The sequence below is a fragment of the Chenopodium quinoa genome, unplaced genomic scaffold, assembly GCF_001683475.1.
Source record: "Chenopodium quinoa cultivar QQ74 unplaced genomic scaffold, ASM168347v1, whole genome shotgun sequence".
NCBI lineage: Eukaryota > Viridiplantae > Streptophyta > Magnoliopsida > Caryophyllales > Amaranthaceae > Chenopodium > Chenopodium quinoa.
This window is the reverse complement of record NW_018744460.1, coordinates 1,203,512-1,226,656: the sequence shown is the minus strand read 5'-3', so window position 1 is coordinate 1,226,656 and position 23,145 is coordinate 1,203,512. Positions and strand designations below refer to the sequence as shown.

Sequence of the window (23,145 nt, the reverse complement as noted above, 5' to 3'; positions counted from 1 at the left end):
TGTATTAACAATTTAACATTAAAAGACAGCGACAATAGCAGTATTTGTCATTTTTAAATACTAATGCAATTTAATTTTATAACTACGTGTCTTTTTAGTCTTATTACGTCAAAATAATTTTAATAATAATTTAAAATTTTCCTAATATATAAATGTTAAATGTGAAATCATTTTTCGATTTCACCACATGTAATTTGATGGGTCCTTAAGCAAAGCTAGCTACTTCAACCAAAATGGCTGACTTTTTGATCATGTGAATGGAGTAAATTTGTCTTGGCTAGCAAGGTATTTATTGTTTGATTAGTAATTATCCAGAAATATATTTATTGGGGCTGGCTTTGTATTTTTGGGTTAAATGGAAGAAGGTGGCAATGTGGTACGATTGCGTTTGTAACAATAAAACTTTCAACAAAGAAATTGCAGTCATAACTGACTTGTTCACGAATAAGTATCACAATGGCCCCTATCTATATATGCCACATATATAGTAAACTATATTATGATATTATCATATGTCAATGATAATCATATGCTCTTGTCCATCATCATAGACTTAATTATAATCAGTTCATATGATGAGTCGTGACTTTGATGGTCGTGTGCTTAATTACTCCTAGTTAGACCATCATCACTCATGGTATAGAAATTTATACCATCTCTCTCTCTACTATTGTATTTTCTCACTCATCCACGTCATCTATACCACAATACAATATACTTTATCCAAAAATCATCCCACCCATGGTATTAAAAAAGTTTACCACCACACTTCTCTCTCCTATATATATTAATTATACACTTAATTTAATTATAATTATATTTCAGTTTATTATTGAAAATAACTAATCAATATTTGTAAAGTTAATTAAATAAAATAAGCAATTTAGGTAGTAAAAAGCGAATTCAAAAAATATATAAAACTATATCAATATGGGTGTCTATGTGTAGGTCTTGAAAAATTAAGAACAATGGTGATTTTTTCATAATTTTTTACTTTATAATTTTTTCTTAAAATGCAATTGAAAAAAAAAAAAAAAAAACATGATAACCAGGCCACATGGCGTGACCTGATTGGTTCGTGTTTCACGGGGACCAAAGCAAGTGTTTACCATGTGATGGTATAGTTTTATACAACCAATGTATTAAAAATTTGTAAGATTTTGATGAGTTTTTACGCCGTGATATGAAATTATACCACGGGTGTTGAAGCTCTTATTGGGCGATTTGTGACGAGTTTACTATGTTAGAAAGTACTACGTAGTAATGGCCGAAGTCAATTAAGGGTCTAATTGTTTTTCAATTTAACTTACTCCCTTCGTCACACTTTAATTTGTCCACTATTCTTTTTCAATTGTCCCATTTAGTTTACCTCTTCTATATTTAGGAAGGACTCACTTGTTTTTACTTTATCTCTTCTCACTTCTAAAAGTAAAGGTCCCGCATGCAATTTCTATCATTCAAATATAGAGTATTCCACTATCCACCAAACCACAATCAATCAATCAAAGCTTTAATCTCATAAGTAGAGTCGGCTACATGAACCAAAAGTGATTATTTCGTATATTTACCCACAAAAAGCTTCCTCCTCCATCCCCTACGATCAAATGCATCATCCTCATGCAAATCTATATTACTTCATATCCTTCCTAACTCCTTCCAACCAAACCACAATAACCTCTAAATTTAAACAATGTACAGTATTAAAATTACAATTGATAGTCACAAATACACAATTGTAAACTTCATCTAAAACTGTGTGACTTGATAAGGTGGCAAACTTAATTGGAACTATGGGATTGACTGTTTAACCAAACAAGCTTCATTCAACAATGGTAGCTGATACATGGAACAGCAATTCAAGTTTCAAAAATACTCCATAACATACAAAGTAATTAGTATTTAGATATACAATTACTTTAACAGCTGGAAAACCATTCTGGCTTGATTCAGGTCTAGCTACAGACCATTTTTGGGAGCCATATATTAAATTATTCATTTTTCTGTGTTTTGCGATTAAAAATCCTATAGAAAAACGAGACTAACCATTGAAAAAAGAAAGCTAACCAATTGGTTTTCTGGGGCTTGGGTTCAGGTCTTGGTCCTAGTATGCCTTTGTACATCTCTTTCTGCTTCTGATAGACAACCTTCTCATGTTCAGCAAGCAACTGCAACTCCCTCACAATTGCTTTGTCAGTAGGAGCATATTTGCGAGCCTTAAGAAGATCTTCTCTTGCTGCTTCTGTTTGCCCAAGTTCTGCTCTTGCTTTTCCTCGTCTATACAGAGCCTTCACATTGTTTCCATCCTCAGCTAAAACCTGACAGTGTATCATCCAGCAAATATTCAGTGTATAGTAGTAGTTGTAGTAGTAGTAGTTAATAGTAGTAGTAGTAGTAGTCTTAGTAGTAGCAGTAGTAGTAGGTAGTGGTAGTAGTAGTAGCACTTGCAGTAGTACTAATGAAGGGTTGAAGACCTCAGTTTATCCCAAATAAATTAAAAAAAAAAAATCTCTGAAGTCACTTGTTGGATTCACTACTAGACAAAATAAGTCATAAAGTAGCTTTTGTAGGAGTACACTTCTTCAGGATTCAAACTTGATATATACAGGGAATACAAAAAATAAAAAAGGAGTTTATTGCTAAAATGCTTTTGGTCCATGAGAAGATTTGAAGGGAAAATACATAGATATAGGTCCTCACTTTCAAAGACAGGTCTTTGGCACCCCCCATGCAAATGCATGATAAAAAAATTACATCTATATATAGGTCCTGACTCCTCATTAACACTGGATATATGTATACCCTAATATGAGGCTAGCAATATTTTTGATGTTATCACGAGGAAGAGCAAAACAGATCCAGGACTAATATGCTCACTAACAGAACCTGGAATAAACTTTGTTTAAGTATAACATAACAACATAGACAATCATGCTGAGAAGCTGAAATGAGGAAAAGTGCACCGAAAATCAAGGGCATATAGAACATATTAAAGGAATTTTTCACGAAGTATTAAACAATCGGACCCACAAAAAGCTGTGATTGAAAAAAGGATGTTCTGCAGACTCAGTAAAATTCTCTTAAGAGCTTTTCTGTAATGCTACCAGTAGAATAAATATTACCAGAACTTATTATAATGCCTTGACAGTAGCATTATATTATCAAATCAGGAAAGACAAGCTTTACTCTTTAATGAGACTTCGAGAGAAGGAACTCACAATGCCACATTGCATAATGGCATCCTCATATTGCTTGAGCTTAATAAAACATGCAGCCATGTTGAGATGACAAGGATTCTTGACAGCCAAAGCCATATCATGGTACTTTCCAAAAAGCTGGAACATGAAATCATCTCCCATATATGCTATTGCCTAATGCATCAGGAGATACACATATATATTAGATTTTTGAGATCTAATATGAAGCAAAAACAAGACATGACAATAATATGATAACAGTGATCAAGGAAGTAACCATTTCATACTGTTGTATGGCTTCCTCCGGTTTATCTTCCACATATAAAGCATTGCCATCCATCCTTCTGCGATCTGCAGCACCAATCCTTTCCTCAACTGTCATGTCACTGCGTGATTTACCCTACATCACATATGCTGTTAAATTTAATATATATAAATTAAAAAGCAAATTAATAAACTTCCAGATAACACAACACAATTAATATTAAAGCTGTCAGATGATTTCATACTTCTTTGGTTTCATCAAAACCAATGAGTTCAGCTTCATAAATAATATCTGCCATGGGTGGAACATTTGGAAAGGAGAAGCTTCCTTCTTTTCCATAGCCTAGTTCCCAACCAACATGTATAAGGGCACGTTCTCCAGACTTCATGCTTGAAATACCAATTCTTAAGCCTTCCATCTCTTTCTTCTCTGTCAAAGAAACAATAATTCCTGCTCAGTATTGTATATCTACAGTCCAGATGACTAAAAGAATATCATCAAGGTCAACCACTCAACTAAATACAAAAACTTGCAACTAAAATGCTTTCAGAAACTGTGTCTCTGCTGCATTTATAGCTTGTGACAAGTGAGATAATGCCACAAATGTTCACATCAGATGACATTTTCTTCAACAAATTTCAATGATGACAGGGAGACAAGACACTAAGCATTTGGAGTTTGGACAGTTCATGGAGTCAGAATCCAGAATACATGCATGGACGTGCACTGCAGTCAGATGCAGCAGCTCTTGGATATGTGCTTGTAACATTGTAACATAAGCACAGGTGTGAGGTGGGAAAAGAGAGATGGTAATCACAATAGGATGATGAAATTTATATCACAACACAGGTATACACTTATAGATAGTCAGGTAATAGACAAGCTAGCAGTGGCAGGTGTTATAAACCTTCAAATCAGTGCCTCATAAGTCATAAGTCATACCTTCAAATCTTTCAATGACCCCTTAAGTGCCTACATGAACCTTTAATTCACTTTCAGCAAGAAAACAGAAACATTGTCCTATAACGCATTGCAGGATTTTTCATAAATATATAATTCAATTTGCATCCAGTTGCAGCAAAGTAAGGTTGCAATAGATTCTAGGTGCCTTAATTAAACAAAAGTTTAAAGTAACTTTAATCTTCATCAAAGAAATTCAATCTGATTAGTAAACACCAGAAGCAAAGCAAGCACAGTTAATGAACCAGCATTTAGTTTGTAACAACTAACAAGTAACTCTATTATCTCATAGCCAAACAAAAAGAAAATACCTTTGCCCAGAACTAGCTCTACTGGCCGTTGCTCCAGCCATGTGTCTTCAAACTTGTGTTGCGTGCTCTCAGTCCACGCCCTGTAATGCACTATCAGAAGGGGAGAAATACACAATCATATAGGGGCTATGGAGGGAGGAACGAGAAACTGATTTTACTCTCTGCAAGTACAGTAATAAATAACTACCAAAACCTTATTTTGAAATTGTAAATCTAGCCATGGGAAGGAAAAAAAAACATTGACACATGCAGTCACAATTTAGAGCAACGGAGATGTGCCAAACAAAATTTTATCAATTTATTTAACAGGTGCATTTCAAGACCAAGAAAATTAAAAAAAAAAATACAAGTTCTAAATATATAGATAAAATAAAAGATAATAAATAAAAAATTTTAAGAAAAATTGAGAGTACCAGTTAAATTGTTTAAAGTTTTACTCAAAAGAACATCAAGTGTCATCAAAATAAAAAAAAGACATGGTACTATATTAGTATGGTACTTTAACACAATGAAAGGTGAAAGTAATTCCATCTATATAAACAATGAGGAAAAAAATTTCCAACAATATGAATATTCAGCAGAATCAGCATTTAACATATTAGATGGAGGCTGTGACATGATACTGACCAAAGCATGTGGAATATTTGGATGGTTTTTCACCATGACCTTCCTTAATAATTTGCTTGGTAACTTTCTCGTGAAGAACCTCAACTTCAGCGTCCGATTTTGGGGGGGTATTACCACCTTGATGTGGCTCCTCGTGAGTAAATGCTGCCTTCTCAGTAACAATATCATTCTTTCCATCTTCACCTACATAGGAGTATGGCAATCTGAGATGTTTAAAAAGATAGAACTCTAGAGTCTAAAAATCAATTATTCATAGAACTGTACCACATAATTTCCTAGCATGACTTTACAGGTACTATAAAACTGCCAATCTGGTAGTAAACAGCATTGAATTGACTCTAATTTAACAATTAAAATTATTAAATCAGCACTCGATGACATTATAGTATAATCCAACAGTCCATAACTGGGTTTATTCATCATTTTCAAAAAAAAAAAAAAAAAAAAAAAAAAAAAAAAAAAAAAAAAAAAAAAAGAACACACACACACACACACACACAACTCCTCCATATTGCTCAAAATGCTACCTCCAATCCCAAAGGTTCAACTCAAAGCTTCACTAACCCTATCTGTCTAATTCACAAGGACCTCTCCTTTCTCCAGAAATCCCATATAGTATAAGTCTAATTTGGCATAAAAGTTACAGGCTTACAGCAATAGGAGAATTTGATTCCCATAGAAGAAAGAGAAGCCCGAAAGGGACACTTGAAAACAATAACAAGGAGAATATATAGGAAACACTGTACCTACAGGTTGACTTTGTTGCTCTACTTCATCCTCCATTTTTCTTTACAATAGCACAATGGGGTCTTCTAGTGTACCTGTTTAACAAACCAAACTCATATCAAAATTTCGTTAATTCCAAATTTAATATGAAATATATTCCCTTGAATTGAATAGTGAACTTTTAAAACCCAATTCATACACGAAATGGATAATATAAAAGAAAAATTTTGAGAGCTACTGAAATATAATTTAATATCTCAATTTGTGATCAAACATTGGCATTACCACAATCTCCATTTCCAGTGACACGGACACAAGTCCAAAATAGCCTACCAATGACCCAAATTTAATCTGCAATGATGTACTTCAATCAGCAACGGTTTTCACACATCCCTCATATGGATGTCCCAAAATTTTTTTCACCTTTCTCGATGAAGCTTAATAAAAATCATCCCTCTCTATCACATCAACCTCATTTCTCTTAATCCCCCTTCTTTCCCCTATTTTTTCTTCTCTCTCTACCCACAAGCAATCTTTGATCTACTTAAATACTGTAACTTTCATTCTCTCATATACTCATTCAAGCACCTACTGTAATTTCACTTCCCAGTGCCCACTAAAAATCTTAATTACCATGCCAAACTCTTGTATGAAAGATTATTTTGGGCAATATATTTTTAATTTCCATTAATTATACATAATACTTTCAAAGAAGCCCTTTTTGCCAACAAAAATCAGCACCTAATAACCAGTCGACACGTTCATCCAGCAAAAGTCCCCTCCTTAAGACATCATAAAACATTACATAATACTAATGAATATGACCACATTGTTGCTTTATAAACATATATCAAAGGCATAGTTTTACAGCATCGAGTCACAATCCAAGATCAACATAACCACAAGATTCCATTTGCATTTTATAATTGATTAGATTCAATACCCATACTGGATAAATAAACAACATTTCAATAACATAACAGCTTCCCGAATTTAGTCAATTTCTCAATAATCTATCCACTAGACTCATCTTAAGATCCAATCCCGTATACTTAGGTTGAAAAAGAAATCAATTTCAACCCAAACTCTCCATAGTTCATAGACACTCTAATCCCAAGAATATCACTCTCATAATACAGTATACTAGCACTATGATTACTAACAAATTAGGCAACACCAACACAATTAGCATACATATTTAACAGCCGTCGAAATCAATTAAAATCGAACACGTAAAAAGATCACCTCACTGAACACAAACAACATTTTGAAAGCCAAATCACATCCAAGACAAATTAGCATACTCAAAAACCCTTCGCTAGTGCTTATTGGGTTTACAACAATTTAACCAATTAAAACAATTAAATAACCTATAAGATTTGTCTGAACACTATTCAAATAAATTGCACAAAGATCATCATCATCATACTTCATTAAAATCATATCACATCAAATTCATATCAAATTGAAGAATTTCTACATTCGCATACATTCAATACGTTTAAAACCATACTACATAGTCTTAAATATAATTTCATATCAGAAATCTATCAAAATTTCTAAACTATAATTTCAGAATTAATAAAGTTATTTCTGAATATCTGAAGTATAATTATAAATTTTCTTTCTTGTTTGTAACAGGCGGACAGTTGATAAGAGAGAAGGGAGAGGCGGCTTACAAGGATGGCGAAAATGGCGGAAATTTCGCCGGATTTAAGTTTCCGATGGTAGAAGAGAGAAAGTCAGGAATCGGCGTCAAAGGTAGCACCACAAAGGACTGTTGAAAGAAAGAGACGCTCTTAAAGATGAACAGGTTGGATGAAAGCGAGGGATACCTAGGAAATGTTGGATTGATTCTCATTACCCGTCTTTATACTCTCTAAACTAGTATTTCGGCCTGAATTATGCCTCACGTGATTATATTTTTTTGTTGTAATTAAATTTGTTATATATATTAAGATAACATAAAATATCACATAATTGGTGGAAAGATTAAAAAAAAACTCCCTCCCTTTTTTTCTTTCCTTTTTTTCAAATTTTATTTAGCCTGAAATTTTCTTTCTTCATTCCGACATTAGTATTTTTGCAATAAAAAAATTGATTTAGTATGGGAAAAATTGCCCAGAATAATCCGACATTTGCCTCATTCGCCCAAAATAATCCCACCTTCTTATTATTTTTTAATAATCCGACATTTATACCCAATCCACTCTTAATGGCCCCAAGTGACCGGTTACCTGAGAAACAGGTTTTTTTTATATTTTTTGGTTTAAAGTAAACGTGTCACAGTATAATTTGTCTAAAATTTTAAATTAAAAAAAAATGAATTAAAAAAAAAACGACAGCCACCCAGCCACTCCTTCCCCAGCCCCAGCCACCGTGAGATCGGAGCAACAACCGTGACATCGGAGCTTGCGTCGCCGTCGTCGCTATTGTAGGTGGTCTGGGCGGCCGAAATCAAGGTGAGGGAAGGTGAGGGAGGCCAAAATCGGGGCGGGGGAAGGTAAGGGAGGTCAAACTCGAGCCGGGGGAAGGGGAGTGAGGCCGGAATCGGGATGGGGAAGGGGAGACGTGCCGGAATTGAGACGGGGGAAGGGGAGGGGGCCGGGAATTGGGACGGAGATGGGTTTATGAGGGTGAGGGAATGGTTTTATGGCTCGTCGAGTCGCCGGTGCTTTAAACGCTTCCTGGGTTTCGTGGGGGAGGGAGGGGATTAGTGGTTCAGGGGAGGGGGTCAGGCGGGCGCGATGCCAGCGTTGGGGTTGGGGGTCTGGGTGGCCTGAGCAACGGGGCAGGGAAGTCAGGCGGCGAGGAGGGAAAATAATTTTTATTTTTTATTTTTTATTTTAAAAAAAAACTTTAACTTTTTTTAATATTTATTTTTTTTATTTTTTTTTGACAAATCATGAAATCATAGGCCGACATGTGTCAAATAACTTGTTATAACAAGTTGTATGACCAGTTGGGACCATTTTGAGCAGATTGATATCAAATGTCGGATTATTTAAAAATAATCGAAAGATGGAATTATTTTGGGCGGATGAGGCAAAAGTCGGATTATTCTGAGCAATTTTTCCTTTAGTATATATGTACATACATTGTTTTTCTACTCTTACAAGTCATGTCAAGAAAATTCAGTTTGGTAGCATTTATATGTACATACTACCCTAAAAATTCCATTTTATTTATAATAAAGCCCCATAGACTTGTTTTTTATTTTATTTTTTTAAAAAAAAAAATCAAGTTTAATGCATCAATAACCTTGACATTGGTATAGGTATAAAATTCAAGGTATTTTGTTATAAATATAAAATTAAAGCTTTTTTTTTAAAAAAAAATGGAAAATAATTGTTGCATTAGTATTATAATTTTTATGAAATTTAATTACAACTATGTGTTGCACAAGACTTAAACTACTCCGTAGTATGTAACTAAAAGTTAAGGAGTAAAACTAAAACTAAGGAACTACTTCCACTATACCTTTTTCATTGCATCATAAAACAAAGTTCACTTTATTAAGTAGTGAGGTAAAATTGTGCACATGCGGTAGTTAATGGAGTTGATGAAGATAAAGAGGTCCAAGGGTGCAACAGCCAACTACAGTTACTAAGTGGAAAATTTTACTACCAAATAAGTTAGTGAAGTAATCTCAAATGAACACCCTAAAATAGAATCAAATAAACAAAAAGGAATAAAGAAAGTAATTCTTTGAATTCCTATTTTCAATTACTCTCTTCGTTTCGTAATAATCGCGATACTATTTTTTTATGTGTGTTTCATACTAATTGCAACATTTCCTTATTTGGTAAAGATCCACTATTATTTTACTCTTATTATTTATCTCTTCCACTAATCCCACTTTTATAAATATTTTATTATTTCTCTCTATTATCAATTCCACTTTATATTATTAAATTTTCCTTTGGTTTCCACCATATAATTTTTGTAAAGCTTTGTGTAATATTTAGTATTGCAATTATTTATGTGTGCACTTTGTGGATTGGGACATGATGAGTTCATGAAAATGTGTACAAGTATACAACTGTGCTCTTCATTTTATGCTTGATCTCATTGTTGGGCACTTGGGCCTAGTTGGGATCCACTCGGTTTGAAATAAATTGCAAATCAATTCAAATGATCACTACTTATGTTTCACTTTTGGGTCTTGAAATGCGTATTATTATTGGGGTGATGAGATACGAGTCAATTTGCTCATGTTTTAGATGGTCGTGTTATTCACCTTATTTTCTTTTACTTATTTTATGAAAATGAAAATTAAATGAATATTAGTTAAATTTAGAAAATAAAATAAAATAAATATTAGCCTGATTCAATTTATGACTTATATAGTTTTAAATCTATTTATCAAATTAAAAAAATTAATTCGTGATTATTAAAAAGTATTTGGTACAGCGATGATCATGAGTCAGATTGAACTTTTGATATAGCGTCCCATATCGAACCAAGGGAGCGAGACAAACCTAATTTTGAGTAAAAAAGTTTGCGTCAAACTTAACCATGCTAATATCGAGTTGGGCTGATGCATGCCTTTTCTAGCCTAGCCTAATATAGGCTAAAAATATACAATTTGAGCCCAAACATGAACTTTTTTCATTTCACTTCCATTATAGAGTACAACAGTATACTAGTATAGTAGTATGGGCTTAAAGAAGTGATACTTGTGTATTTGTGTTCCTTTTTAATTAATCTCCACATTAGTTTAGGGACTTGTTAAACATCGCCCGCGTTTTTCTACATAAAGCCCACATTTTTTAAAAATGTTGACATTATTGCCCTTGTTTTAATTTTTACCGAAAATAAAATTTTTCACTCATAAAAAATGTGGAGCAGGACTGGATCGCCGAGTGAAACCGAAGAGCCCTCAACGTCGGCTAGATGCACCGGAGAGACGCCGTTGACGCCGGAAAAGGAGGTACGAAGCCATCTAAAACCACGAATTGGCGGCTGGCGTCCTGCCGGGACGCCGTGACCGTAGTGGTGGCGCCTAGCCAGGACGCCGTCACCGTGGCGGTGGCGCCTGGCCAGGACGCCGCCACCGTGGCCGTGGCGTCTGGCCAAGACGCCGCCGCCACGGTGGCGGCGTCCTGGCCAGGCGCCACCGCCACGGTGACGGCGTCCTGGCCAGGCGCCACCGCCACGGTGACGGCGTCCTGGCTAGGCGCCACCGCCACGGTGGCGGCGTCCCGGCTAGGCGCCACCACTATTTTTTTTTTTTTTTTAATTTAATTTAAAATTTGTTTATTTTTTGATTTTTTTTGTGTTACAATTTTTTTCTTTTTTTTTTGGTTTTTTTTTTGTTTTGTTTTTAATTGTTTTAATTTGTTTTTGTTTTTAATTTGTTTATTTTTTATTTTTTTTTTTTACAATTTTTTTCGTTTTATGTTTTTTTTTTGTTTTTATTTTTTTGGTTTATTTTTATTTTTTTAATCTAAAGTTTTGTTTATGTTTTTTATTTTTGTGTTTTGTTTTTTTTTTTTTTTTGAATACTTTTTGTTTATTTCTTTGTTTGTTGTTTATAATTTATTATTGTTTTTGCTTTTGTGCTAATGTTGTGTCAAATGTATTAATTTAATCTACTCTTATGTGATTATATTTATATGTTATTGTTGCAGGATTATGGTGGAGACGGAAATGATTATAGTGGGATTTTTGTACACGATGGTCTGTTCGAAGATGCTCAACAAGCGGTTGATTGGGCGAAACAGGTTGCAATTAGATCAGGTTTTTGTTTAGTAGTAGCAACTCATAAATCTCAACGGGATGGTAGAATGGATCGCATTTTGAGATGCGACCGTTATCGCAAAAGGGAGGAACGAGATTTCAGTCAAGCGATTCGGTGTGATACAAAGCGGAAAGGTTGTGGGTGTCAGTTCAGAGTAAAGGTTCGACAACAGCAAAGGGGTGACGGTTGGGAAGTGAAGAGTTACGGTAAATGGGGGTATCACAACCATGAGATGATCGCATATGAAGTGGGTCATCGACAGTTAAGTGGCCTAAGTCCTGCTGCGAAACTAATTGTAAAAGAAATGAGTGATGCTCAAGTGAAGCCTGCTAAAATATTAGCATCTGTGTTGGAGAAATTTCCTGAAGACCAGCCAAACCGAAGACACATCTACAACGTCAGACATAAATTGAGGTTTGAACGGTCAGAGGGAAGGAACCCTATACAGCAGCTTCTACACCAGGCACAAGCACGTGGTTACCTGTACTGGTTTGAATCTGATGAAGACACATCGGAGGTGACTCATTTGTTCCTTGTGCATCCTGATTGTGCTGATATGATTTCGTCTTGGCCATCTGTGATTCTGATCGATTCAACGTACAAGACAAACAAGTATAAGTTTCCACTGGTTGAGATGGTTGGGATGACTCCAACGAACCAGAACTTTTTGATTGGTTATGCAGTTATGAAGGATGAGACGGTTGCGAGTTACCGTTGGGTGTTGGAGAAGTTGAGAAATTACATCGGCCCAAGTGTTCAGCCATCGGCCATCGTGTGCTATATCGGTGACTCATGGACTACCTTGTGCATGCACCATTCACCGCGTAATTACGCAAGATAGGGCGTCGTTACATGTTGATCAGGTTCATCCATTCTGGCGGACGCTCGTTATCGGAGAGCATGCTGTTCCACAGACAGTCAACCGTGAACATGAGGAGTTGGAGCAGTTTCGTTCGATGTTTGACCAAGTGTCCTCCAGCCACCCTTCAGTCATTCGTAGTGCTACCCACGTACTTCATGACATGTTCAACTCGTCGTGCTTGGATCATGAGGAACCTGAGGGGGTCGAGCGACCACGGGGCCGACAACCACGGCGGGAAAGGAGTGCGTTTGAGTACATTCGTGGTCGTGGTCGTGGTCGTGGCCGTGGTCGTACATCGTCATCAAGTGGTAGTCAAACTTCTTCGTCGGTGAATATGCCCGGCACCGGTACGGTACTTTAGTTTAATTTACTTTTTAGAGTGTTTGTCAAGTTTTCTGCTGACTTGTTAATTGTGTTTTTTGATGTGTGCAACAGGCAGAATGGACATTGAACATTTTCCATATAAAGACAGGATCCCTAACATCATGATGCCGTTCCTGGACGGGTGGAATGATGTGGTTGCAGATGGTAACTGTGGATTTCGGGTTGTGGCTGATGTGTTTCAGATGGGTGAAGACAACTACGGTTTAGTGCGTCAGTTGATGTACAGTGAAATCGCCTCAAACCGAGCTGTTTATCGCCACGTGTACGGACAGGACTTGGATAGGTCTCTGCAGCGTATCCGGTGGGGAGGAGGACGTTGCGGTCAAAATCATTGGTTCGACGCGCCCCTTGATCTCTTCGCCGTTGCAAACATCTACAAGTGTGCAGTGATGCATTTCGGCCTTGGTTTGCATGCTCGAGCTTACTATCCGTGTACCACGGTTCTGCCTTGGTGTTCGCGTGAGACCGTCACCAGACCGGTAAGAGAGGTTGCTATTGGATTTCTGGGGCCGTCATACAGACATTTCATCCGACTGGACCTGTCACCCGATTTTCCGGTCCCACCGATTATACCAACGTGGTACACCATTCGTACAGCAAGCGTAGAGGGCTGGGATGCGTTATATCATGACCGGGTGCAGCAGTGGAACAATCTAGTTGCCTTTTCTATGTGACCTAATATTGCTATTGCTATGTTTTTCCCATTTATTTAATTTTCGGATTCTAATTTTCGTATTTAGTTTTCCCATTTAAATGTGAACCTGTATTTAGTTTTCGTATGCCCACTAATTACAACTTAAAATAAAAGTTATAAAAACTAAAAATATAATGTCAAATTCTAAGAACTTAAAATAATAATTATAAAAACAGATAATGTTAACTTTTACAAACAACTAGGAAAATGTTTTATAAATGCACTGCCGACATATCAATAATCTCTCTGTGACGCCCACTGCCACTGCTCAAGGGCCCGTTCCAGTTCATCAATAACAGCTCTGCCTGTTGCAGTCGTCATGTTGTCCCTCTCCTCAAAAAGTCTGTGTCCCAACTGCGTCATCTTTCCCATCCACTACACATAACAAAACACATAAAATTCAATAACGACGTATTATGAGACGTATTATATGGAAAAAAACACAACTACAAATGTCTTATGAGACGTACCGCATCCACGGCAGTGGGCGGTGGCACATCATCATCATCGGCGTCGTCGCCGTGGTGGACGTCTCTGATCAACCTCGGGTGCGAGTGCCGGTTGTACCACTCCATGTAGTGCTGGTCACACATGGCAGCCACCCCAGTTGGCGGCCGCTGCAGCTGCTCAATCCATATGCGGGCAACCATCGGAAACTGCTCCCACGTGCCAATCATGCTTGCCGGCCATTGGACGACGTACTCCTTCGACGACGCAGATCGGATGGCCTTACTGGGCCATGCTGGTGGAGGAGGAACAACTTGGACATATCCAAGCTGGCGAAGACAGCGCTGCGGCATGTACGCCTCTACGATCTCACGATACTGAATCAGTCCCGTGTAGAGGGTCCTGGGTACCCTATTACTAGGGTTCTGGCCGAAAGGCATCCAGTTCACCTGCACATTTTTTAAAATTAGTAAGATTCATACAATAAACACATCAAACTATAAAAGTAGAAATAATTTAAACACTTTACCTCTAATGGGGACATCCTGTCAAGCAATAACCGTATCGATCGCAGGCGGTCAATGGACTTCTTCTCGACACGCGGACTCCACGCACAGGCACGTGGCTGGCCATCCCCAATAGGAACCGGGTCGCGGTGTGGTCGAAACGCCGGGAAATACTCGTATATCCACGTCTGTAACAACGTCATACATCCAGTGATACCTGCCGCATCAGCCCGGCTCGAGAATCCTAACTGGCGATACATGTACGCTAATGTAGCCGACCCCCAAGAAAACTGGCCTACTCTGTCGGGCTCACACGCGTCAACTATGTCGCGTGGCCTGAGCTTGTTTCCGCTCTTATCCGGAAACAAGGTACACCCGAGAAGAAGAAAAACATATGCAGCCAGCTGTGTGTCCTGCGTCCTACGTGAAGTGGGGTGCAAACATCGCTGCAAAACTGCTGCGATCTTAACACCGCCGTGATCCCACACACCAAGTGCCGCTGTGTACAGCGCAGCCCTATCCACCGCCAACAGCTCCGCCAATAAATCTGCCTGATCCGCATCTGTGACAACAGATGCTCGGTTTCCCTCTACGGGAATCCCAAGGATGGCCTCGACGTCATGCAACATGATCGTCATCTCACCGAACGGAAGGTGGAAAGAGTTCGTGTCCGGCTGCCATCGCTCAACAAAAGCCGTGATCAGCGTCGAGTCAATCCTCTCATGCATGGTGGCAGGAAGGTGGCTCACTCTAGTGGCCCTCAATCGGCCGACCATCTCGCTCTCCTCCGGCCAAGCCTCAGCCCAACTACACAAGAAGTTACAAGTCCTCTCCCGGGTTTGGCATTTCAAAATGCCGCTATCCAAAGCCCGCTCTTGGTCCTCCCAAATACGGGTAGCGATGTGTCCTAGAAAGCTAGGAATCACACTCCCGTCTATAGGTCCCCCAGCCACCTCGCCCCTCACCACCCAAGAATCATTAACGGCCCTCGACCGTTTTCTGCTAACCGCAGACACAGTGGACGCAGATGATGTGCCAGATCTACTAACAAATCTACCATCTCTACCCTTACGCACGTCTACCCTACGCGTCTCATACACATCATCAAGCCTCTGACTGAATGGACCGTAATCATCATATGGTCCACTCTGATCGTCCACATCCTCATCTGCATCCTCCTCCTCCTCCTCCTCATCACCATCATCATCTTCATCATCCTCAGAATAGTGCACCCGTTCTCTACGAGCCGAGGCCGAAATACCACGGGATCTAACGTGTCTGGGCCCCGAGCTCTCCATTGAGTTCATCGTACTTCTCATAATGTCCATACTCTTCCCAGCCCCAGAACGAAAATACGATGCCTAACACAAAATAACAAAACATGTAATATGCAATATAAACATGTAATATAAACATAAAAAAAGTAATTAAAATAAATAAATAAAACAATATACATATGATGGAAAATAAATTAAAAACATTACAAAATATTAACAACCTAAAAATAAAAAAATTAATAACCTAATAAATAAATAAATAAAAAATTGGAAAAAACAAAGAAAAAAAAAAAATTACCCAAAAAAAACAAATTGGAAAAAACAAAGTGAAAAATATAAAATTATAAAAACTTAAAAAAAGAAGAACATCAAAATTTTAAAAAAAATTTATAAAAAAAAAAAGGGAACATAAAATTTTTTTTAAGTAAAAAAACTAATTCAAAAAAAAAAAAACAAAAACAATAAACAAGAACATAAAATTAAAAATTAAAAAAAAAAAAAGAGGAACATAAAATTTAAAATTAAAAAAAAAAAAACAAATTTAAAAAAAAATCAAAAAAAAATTAATTATTTTCGAAAATTAAATTTCAAATTTAAAACCAAAAAAAAAAAAAAAAAAAAAATAAAAAGGCGGCGGCGCCTAGGCCAGACGCCGTAACGGTGGCGGCGGCGTCTAGCCCAGACGCCACCACCACGGCGGCGGCGCCTAGGCCAGACGCCGGTGCCGTGGTTCTGGCGCCTGGGCCAGACGCCACCGCCACCGTCACGGCGTCTGGCCTAGGCGCCGCCGCCGTGGTGGTGGCGTCTGGCCTAGGCGCCTCCGCCGTGGTGGTGGCGTCTGGCCTAGGCGCCGCCACCGCCTCCGACCTTTTTTTTTTAATTTTTAAACACAAAATTAATAAAAAATACCTTCTCGCCGGAAAACCGCTGTCCACCCGCCGCCTGTGCCGCCACTTCCTTGCCGGGCCGCCTCGACATCGCTCGGAAAGTTTTTTAGAGAGAGAAAGTGGAAGTAGAGAATAGAGAGAAGAAATTGTGTTTTTTACTTTGAGGGCAAAAGTGACATTTCACTCTAATTTTGTGGGCTTTATGTGGAGATTCGCGGGCGATGTTTAGCAATTCAGTTAGTTTATACTTTATATTCTAATTCTAATCTTAAAGTTGTTTTTATAACAATAAAAAATGTGACAACTCCATACATGTATTGTACAAGATTTTTAGTTTCAGAAAAGAAAATAAAAATAAAAAATAGACATATATTATTATTAGAATTGTTTTATTTCCATACAAGATACCTTTAGTTTATCTATTTTTAGATGCAAACAAGGAGGCACCTTCCGAAAAATCGAGAAAGATCTTTAGAAAAGCAAATGATGATTTTATATTGTGTTTCGGTACAAAAACAATGGGGCCTTCGGCAGGCCCAGAATGGGTGAAGAAGACGAATCTCGGTCCAAGTAATGCTGGAGCCGAGGGTTTCCTGCACAGCACAAAACACGTAAACTGGCCTCGGGGGTGGTGCCGAGGAAGGCCCCTCCGATGCCGAAGTGAGTACAATGTATATGGTCAGAGGAAGAAAGCTGTGCAAAGATAGTTAATGCTTGAGGCTTCTTGTGAATGAATGTAATTGTGTTGAAATGAAAGCTTTTATACCTTTGTCCATTTGACTTGATTGGGCTTGATCAGCCAAATGGGCTGCCATTTGACTGGGCCTTGCTACTATTGACTTGGCAAATTGCATGGAAGGTTGAACCTTTAATACTGGGCTTTAACTATTTTCATTTATGGACTGGGCCCAATTGTTGGCATTTTGGACCCCAAACAACTTGCCCCCCAGACCCGATTCGTGAGGATAACGGGTCGGGTTTGATCAGCTGAAGGACTTGGAGGAAAATGAATGAAAATAGTGTTTGAATATTTTTGATAATCCAATGCGGTTTAAGGTTACCGTTAATGGTGATTAATGAACCTTAATGACGGTTAACTAGTAACAATGGGGAAGTGGAGCGGATTACTTGATTTATTAGTGAGTGGGGAATACGAGCGGTTTTTTGGAGTAAATGGGATTAATGGAGTGATTAGTGGCGCGAATTATGAGAAATTGGTTTCCAGAAACTACTTAAGCCACTCGCCTCATAATTCTTCCCCATTCCCAGTAAACTGCTTCGCAAATTCATAACACTCGCTTGAACTCGTCCATTCTTCAACTCTCTTTCCCCTAATTTCTCTGCATTCCGAAACTTCTAAGCGAAATCCGGTGTTCCGAAATTCAAGATCGGCAATTTCCGCATCAAACTAAGGTAATTTTTTCTGGATTCTCCTCAGCTTTCGAGTTACCCTTTCTAGGTTTTCTATTTTCGATTTTCCGTTCAACCCAAAATGGCCGGTGACCGGGGAAAAGCGCCGGCTAGGTCTGAGTCAAGCTTAGGAGAGGAAGAGGAGTTACCTCAGCTAATTCCGAGGCGGAGTCGCCCATTGGCGATGATGCCTTTCCTCAGCGGCCGAAACCCCAATGCGGGGGCGAGGGTCGCTGCTGCATCAAGCGGAGCTGCGCTGAGGGCAGTTCCTTTGTCTAGTGCCCCTCCTGCTGATATGGGTGAGGCTAGCACGTCTGGCCGAAGGGAGACGTCAGCGTCAAGGCCATTGACTCCCGAGGAAAGGGAGTGGACTGACAGGAGGGAGAATGAGGGCATAATGAGTGCTGCGCCCTATTCTTGGTGGATCGAGAACAGTGCCCAGTACCGCTTCGCCGAACAAATTGAGATCTTCTACGACATTTTGGAAGAAGACGGTTACTGGTGCCGAATGCCCAGTGCCAAAGACAGGATTCATCGGCCTCCTCCCGGATATATCGGGGTTTACACTCGGCAGCTGCAGTATGGGCTGCGTTTTCCTGCTCACCCCTTCATCATTAAGCTGCTGAATGGGTATAACATATCCCTTTCTCAGCTAACTCCGGTCAGCATCCGAAGGATTATGACCTATCTCTGGGTCTGCTTGTTCTGCGGGTATGAGCCGAGCGTTCATTGTTTTCGCTGTACTCACAGGCTCGCGCTGAACACACAGTCCAACAAATGGCACGGCCGAGGGTGGTGGCAGATTGAGGACGAGAAGGGTTTCCTCTCGACCTATCCGAATGACACTTCGGACAAAGACTAGAGGGGGCAATGGATCTGGGTTAGGGCCCCCTCAGACGAAGATCATCCGAACTATTTCGGTGGGCCCCGGTACTTAAGGAAGCCTGATCCGAAGATGGCTAGCATTGGCCCTGATGAGTTTACAGAGGCTGATCGTCGTCAGATGGAGTTGTTTGGCCGAATAAAAGTGCCTGGAGCCACTGGCCGAATGGCGAATGTGCCGAAGAACTGGCTGCCCTGCTGCCATTACATCTTCCAAGAGAAGATGCTTGCTGTTGTCGGCCTCAGCCGAAGATACCAAGGCGGTAAGTGATTCGGCTGGGGCCGAGTCTTTTTAGTTACATGATTTTTCTTGCTTTCTGGCTTGTGATTTCTAATTCCTTTGGCTGAGCTAACTTCTTTTTCTCTTTTCAGAGCTGTACGAGGAGAACTCGGGCATCAGCTACGAAGTCCTTGGGATTAGTGGGGAGAGGGTTCCACTCACCAACACGCCGAAGATCACTGAATCTAAGGACCGACCTCTCAGCCTCAACCCCAGGAAGCTTCAAGTTGTCAGTGTCCTTGAGTACCAGCGGCAGAAGCCTTGGTACCGGAAAGTCGACCCCTTCTTCCTCCATTCTGCCGAAGAAGCTGCTGCTGCTAGCATCGCCGCTGCAGCTCCTCAAGACGAGGCAGGTCCTTCCACTTCAACTGCTGAGCCAGGAAGGGAAGCATCTGAGGAAGAGGATTCTGAAGACGAGCGCCTCTTGGAAACTTCGGTAAGTTCTAAGTGCATTTTTCATCATCATTATTATTGTTATTTTCTTCCTCTTCATTTTTTTTTTTTTTTTTTTTTTTTTTTTTTTTGCAATTGTTCAAGTTCAAACCTTCGGCATTTTATATTTTACTTATGCCACTCCTTCCCCCCCCCCTTTTCTGCTTCCAGTCAGACGAAGAAGAAGAGGAGGAAGTCGCTGATCTCTCCGAAGCTTTCCCCGTCCCAGAACTTTCAGCAGACGAAGGGATGGCTGGCGAGAGGCGAAAGAGGCAGCTGATCCGGCCCGGACAGTTCCGGGCTCCTCCTCTTCCCGAGAAGAGACCTCGGCTGGAGGAGGTCTAGCAAGAGGAAACTCGAGAGGTTATTTCCCCTTCTGCTGATGCTGCAGCTGGGGGGGAAACTGAAGTGAGAGCGCCCCCCCTCTCTCCGGGCCACGTGGCCAATGATTTCTTCGAAGAGGTCCGGAGAGAGGCTGATGCACTACTCGTCCATGCTGAGGACGAAGTGCTTGATGAGAGTGCGGGTCAGCCGCGGGTAGTTGAGGTAGAGGCCGAAGGAGATGAGGCTAAAAATGCTGATGCGCCGTCTACCTCAGCTGCTGGTTCATTTAGGACTTTCCAGTCCTCTGAGATGGGGTTCGGCTCAGCGCCTTTGGTCCCCATTCCTAGCCACGCCCGCGCAATCATCGAGGATAGGCGCGATTCAGCCCTTTCCTATTTCGGCAATTTGGGCAACCTTTCAGCAATTGAAAGGGCGAGGCTTGGATGCTTGGCGCTGCTGCAGGGGCTGCTGAGTCCTCAGAGAGCGTGCCCAATCCCCTTCTGGAGAACCAAAGGGTTCTGATGCAGGTACCCTACTTACACTTGCTTTTTCTTTTTGCTTCTTTCTTTTTCTTTTTTTTTTCAAGTGTTGGACTTCGGCTAACCTACGAGACACGCTGCTGTTGCTTTCTGCAGGCCGTGCACAATAATTTCCTTAGCGTGGAAATGTTCAACGAGCTGCAGAAGAAGGCGGATAAAGTTGACGAGGCTCAGATTCTGACTCGGCTGGCTGAGCTGAAGCAGCTGAAGGCTGAGGAAGAGGCCTCAGCTAAAGAGGAAGAGATGCAGAAGATGGAGGAGACCTTCCGCTCCTTCAGCCGAGGCTTGGAGTAGATAATCTTTCCTTGGATTGAGGAGGGTCATTATCTCATGAAGGATTTCGGAGCTGAAACCCTCGCTGAGTTCCGGACTCGGCTTGAGGCCAAGGCCAAGGAAGAGGCTAACGCCCGGGAGCTCCTCATTTCTTCCCATGAGCAGCAGCTGGCTCAGGTTCGGCAAGAGGCTAAGAAGGAAAAAGACGATCTACTTGCCTTGAACCAGAGCCTGAAGAATGACTTGGAGGCTCAAAAGGCGGAGCTGTTGGATGCCCAAGAGTTACTCAAAACCCGGATCTACACCGAAGCTGAATATGCCGAAGGTTTTGAGAATGGGTGGAAGACTGCTCGGCGCTTGGCTCTGCATGCTGCTCCTGCCATGGACTGGGACCAGGTTGAGGCTTGGTCATTGGACGCTGACAACCCTCGGATCCATGAGGCCAGCCAGGCTGAGGTTGACTTCCTGGTCCGCCAGGCTGAGGCTGAGGCAAAGGAGGCTGAGGAGGCTGCCAAAGATGTTGGAGCTACTAGACCTGCCTCCTCTTCAGCTGGGGCTGGTCCATCTGGAGTTCCAGGAGATGCTGAAGCATAGGAACTCGGGCAGCCGTCCTCAGAATCCTGCGGATCAACATGCGCTTAACTTGTAAACGCCGCATCAGCTTTTGCCTGTTCTTTTGCTTCAGCTTGCCTTTGTACAAACTTTATATTTGTTTTTGTATACTTTCGGCAGCTGTGTTTTCCGCTGTGTGGGCGGCTGCTGACTTTGACTGTTTGTAACTTTAAACTGCTCACATTTTTAGCTTTAATAGAATCTTCATCTGCTTTCTCTTCTTTTGTCTGCTTTTCTAGCCTTGCACTTAGTTGCCTTTTTATCTGAAATTTTTCTAAGTATAGGACTTTGGCTTGCATCCCATACTTGGTTGAGGATCAGTGCAGTTGCCAAATGCGCGCTACACCTCCCCCAGAACTCTGAAGACTGCGTCTTCTGAGTTCTGAGATTGTTGGCTTAATAACCTCAGCACAGCCGAAGTTCTTGCTTTTTCTTTGCGCCTACTTTATTTTTCAAAAAGCTCTTATTCCTTGCTCAAGAGTGCTGGACTCTGAGGGCAATGCTTTTGTGATACTTTGAATTCATCCGAGGGAACGGCTATCCGAATCACCGGACCAGGGCAGTAATCTATCCGAAGTACGAGGCATCACTATGCAATACTTCGAAAATGCAATTACCACCCGGAACTGATTTGTCCGGAGTACAAGGCATCACTATGCAATACTCCAGGGTTTTATCAGTTCCTATTTTTTAGGCTATGCTTCGGATGCGCCTATGGCCTCTTTGCCCAGAGGAACAGATTCTTCCGAAGTACAAGGCATCACTATGCAACACTTCGGGCTTTTATCTTTTATCCTTATTTTGACAAGTTTTACGACTTGCCGAAGTACAATGCATCACAATGCAATACTCCGGACAGCGCCGAACAAAAACCTTGAATTATTGCAGAAACCGTAGACAAAAGAAATATATAAATGCGTTTGAGTTGGGCCGAATGGTGGCTCAAAGGCCTTTTTCATTAATAATTGTTAATGTACTTACATAGATTGTTCCTCCCCTAGGAGATTACACATGGAATTTCTTGAGTACATCAGCGTTCCAGTGATTTTTCAACTCAGTGCCATCCAACTGCCGAAGTCGGTATGTGCCTGGCTGAAGCTCATCGAAAATTTCATAGGGTCCCTCCCAAGTTTCCGAGAGTTTCCCATGGATCCGGCCTTTCTGTACAACAGCAGCATTCCGAAGGACCAAGTCACCGACTTTAAGGGGTCTTTGGCGGACTTTTCGGTTGTAAGATTTGCTGATCCTATGCTTGTATTCAGCCATCCTATCTCGAGCCGAATCCCTGATCTCATCAAGGAAATCAAGGGATTCTTTCATGAGTTGTTCATTACCCTCGGCCGAGAAGAGACTGACCCTTAAACTTTCTGAGCCGATTTCCACCGGGAGCACGGCTTCGGATCCATATACCAATTCAAATGGTGAATGGCCCGTTACCTCTTTTTCGGTTGTCCGAAGTGACCAGAGGACTCCAGGAAGTTCCTCTATCCACTTGGACTTTTGGTCCTCA

General features: G+C 40.4%; 3 protein-coding genes across 3 annotated transcripts; 1 reads left to right on the top strand and 2 right to left on the bottom strand.

Moving 5' to 3' along the window:
- Positions 1–1,796: 1,796 nt before the first annotated feature.
- Positions 1,797–8,035, bottom strand: LOC110697130 (peptidyl-prolyl cis-trans isomerase FKBP42-like). Its single transcript, XM_021874476.1, has 8 exons — positions 7,763–8,035; positions 6,104–6,178; positions 5,358–5,540; positions 4,731–4,820; positions 3,704–3,888; positions 3,472–3,594; positions 3,216–3,368; positions 1,797–2,315 (listed from the first exon to the last, which is right to left on the bottom strand). Exons 2-8 carry the CDS (start codon positions 6,138–6,140, stop codon positions 1,989–1,991), a joined length of 1,098 nt encoding a protein of 365 aa, XP_021730168.1. The 5' UTR covers positions 6,141–6,178; positions 7,763–8,035; the 3' UTR covers positions 1,797–1,988.
- Positions 8,036–12,604: 4,569 nt separating this feature from the next.
- On the top strand, positions 12,605–13,807 carry LOC110697129. The gene is made up of 2 exons (XM_021874475.1): positions 12,605–13,035; positions 13,124–13,807. The coding sequence occupies exons 1-2, from the start codon at positions 12,783–12,785 to the stop codon at positions 13,744–13,746; spliced, it is 876 nt and encodes a 291-aa protein (XP_021730167.1). The 5' UTR covers positions 12,605–12,782; the 3' UTR covers positions 13,747–13,807.
- On the bottom strand, positions 13,794–15,362 carry LOC110697128 (protein MAINTENANCE OF MERISTEMS-like). Its single transcript, XM_021874474.1, has 3 exons — positions 14,743–15,362; positions 14,237–14,662; positions 13,794–14,141 (listed from the first exon to the last, which is right to left on the bottom strand). The coding sequence occupies exons 1-3, from the start codon at positions 15,355–15,357 to the stop codon at positions 14,001–14,003; spliced, it is 1,182 nt and encodes a 393-aa protein (XP_021730166.1). The 5' UTR covers positions 15,358–15,362; the 3' UTR covers positions 13,794–14,000.
- Positions 15,363–23,145: the final 7,783 nt, after the last annotated feature.

Bases quoted from the DNA above. Each gene is read 5' to 3' on its own strand.
- LOC110697128 (XM_021874474.1), bottom strand. From the start codon at position 15,357: ATGACGATCATGTTGCATGACGTCGAGGCCATCCTTGGGATTCCCGTA. The intron at 14,663-14,742 runs GTAAAGTGTTTA...AAAAATGTGCAG, and splicing joins ACAGGATGTCCCCATTAGAG to GTGAACTGGATGCCTTTCGG. The intron at 14,142-14,236 runs GTACGTCTCATA...TGTTATGTGTAG, and splicing joins CGCCCACTGCCGTGGATGCG to TGGATGGGAAAGATGACGCA.
- LOC110697130 (XM_021874476.1), bottom strand. From the start codon at position 6,140: ATGGAGGATGAAGTAGAGCAACAAAGTCAACCTGTAG. The intron at 3,595-3,703 runs GTATGAAATCAT...TATGTGATGTAG, and splicing joins GTTTTGATGAAACCAAAGAA to GGTAAATCACGCAGTGACAT. The intron at 2,316-3,215 runs GTGAGTTCCTTC...ATACACTGTCAG, and splicing joins CCATTATGCAATGTGGCATT to GTTTTAGCTGAGGATGGAAA.
- LOC110697129 (XM_021874475.1), top strand. From the start codon at position 12,783: ATGTTTGACCAAGTGTCCTCCAGCCACCCTTCAGTCATTCGTAGTGCT. The intron at 13,036-13,123 runs GTACGGTACTTT...TGTGTGCAACAG, and splicing joins GGTGAATATGCCCGGCACCG to GCAGAATGGACATTGAACAT.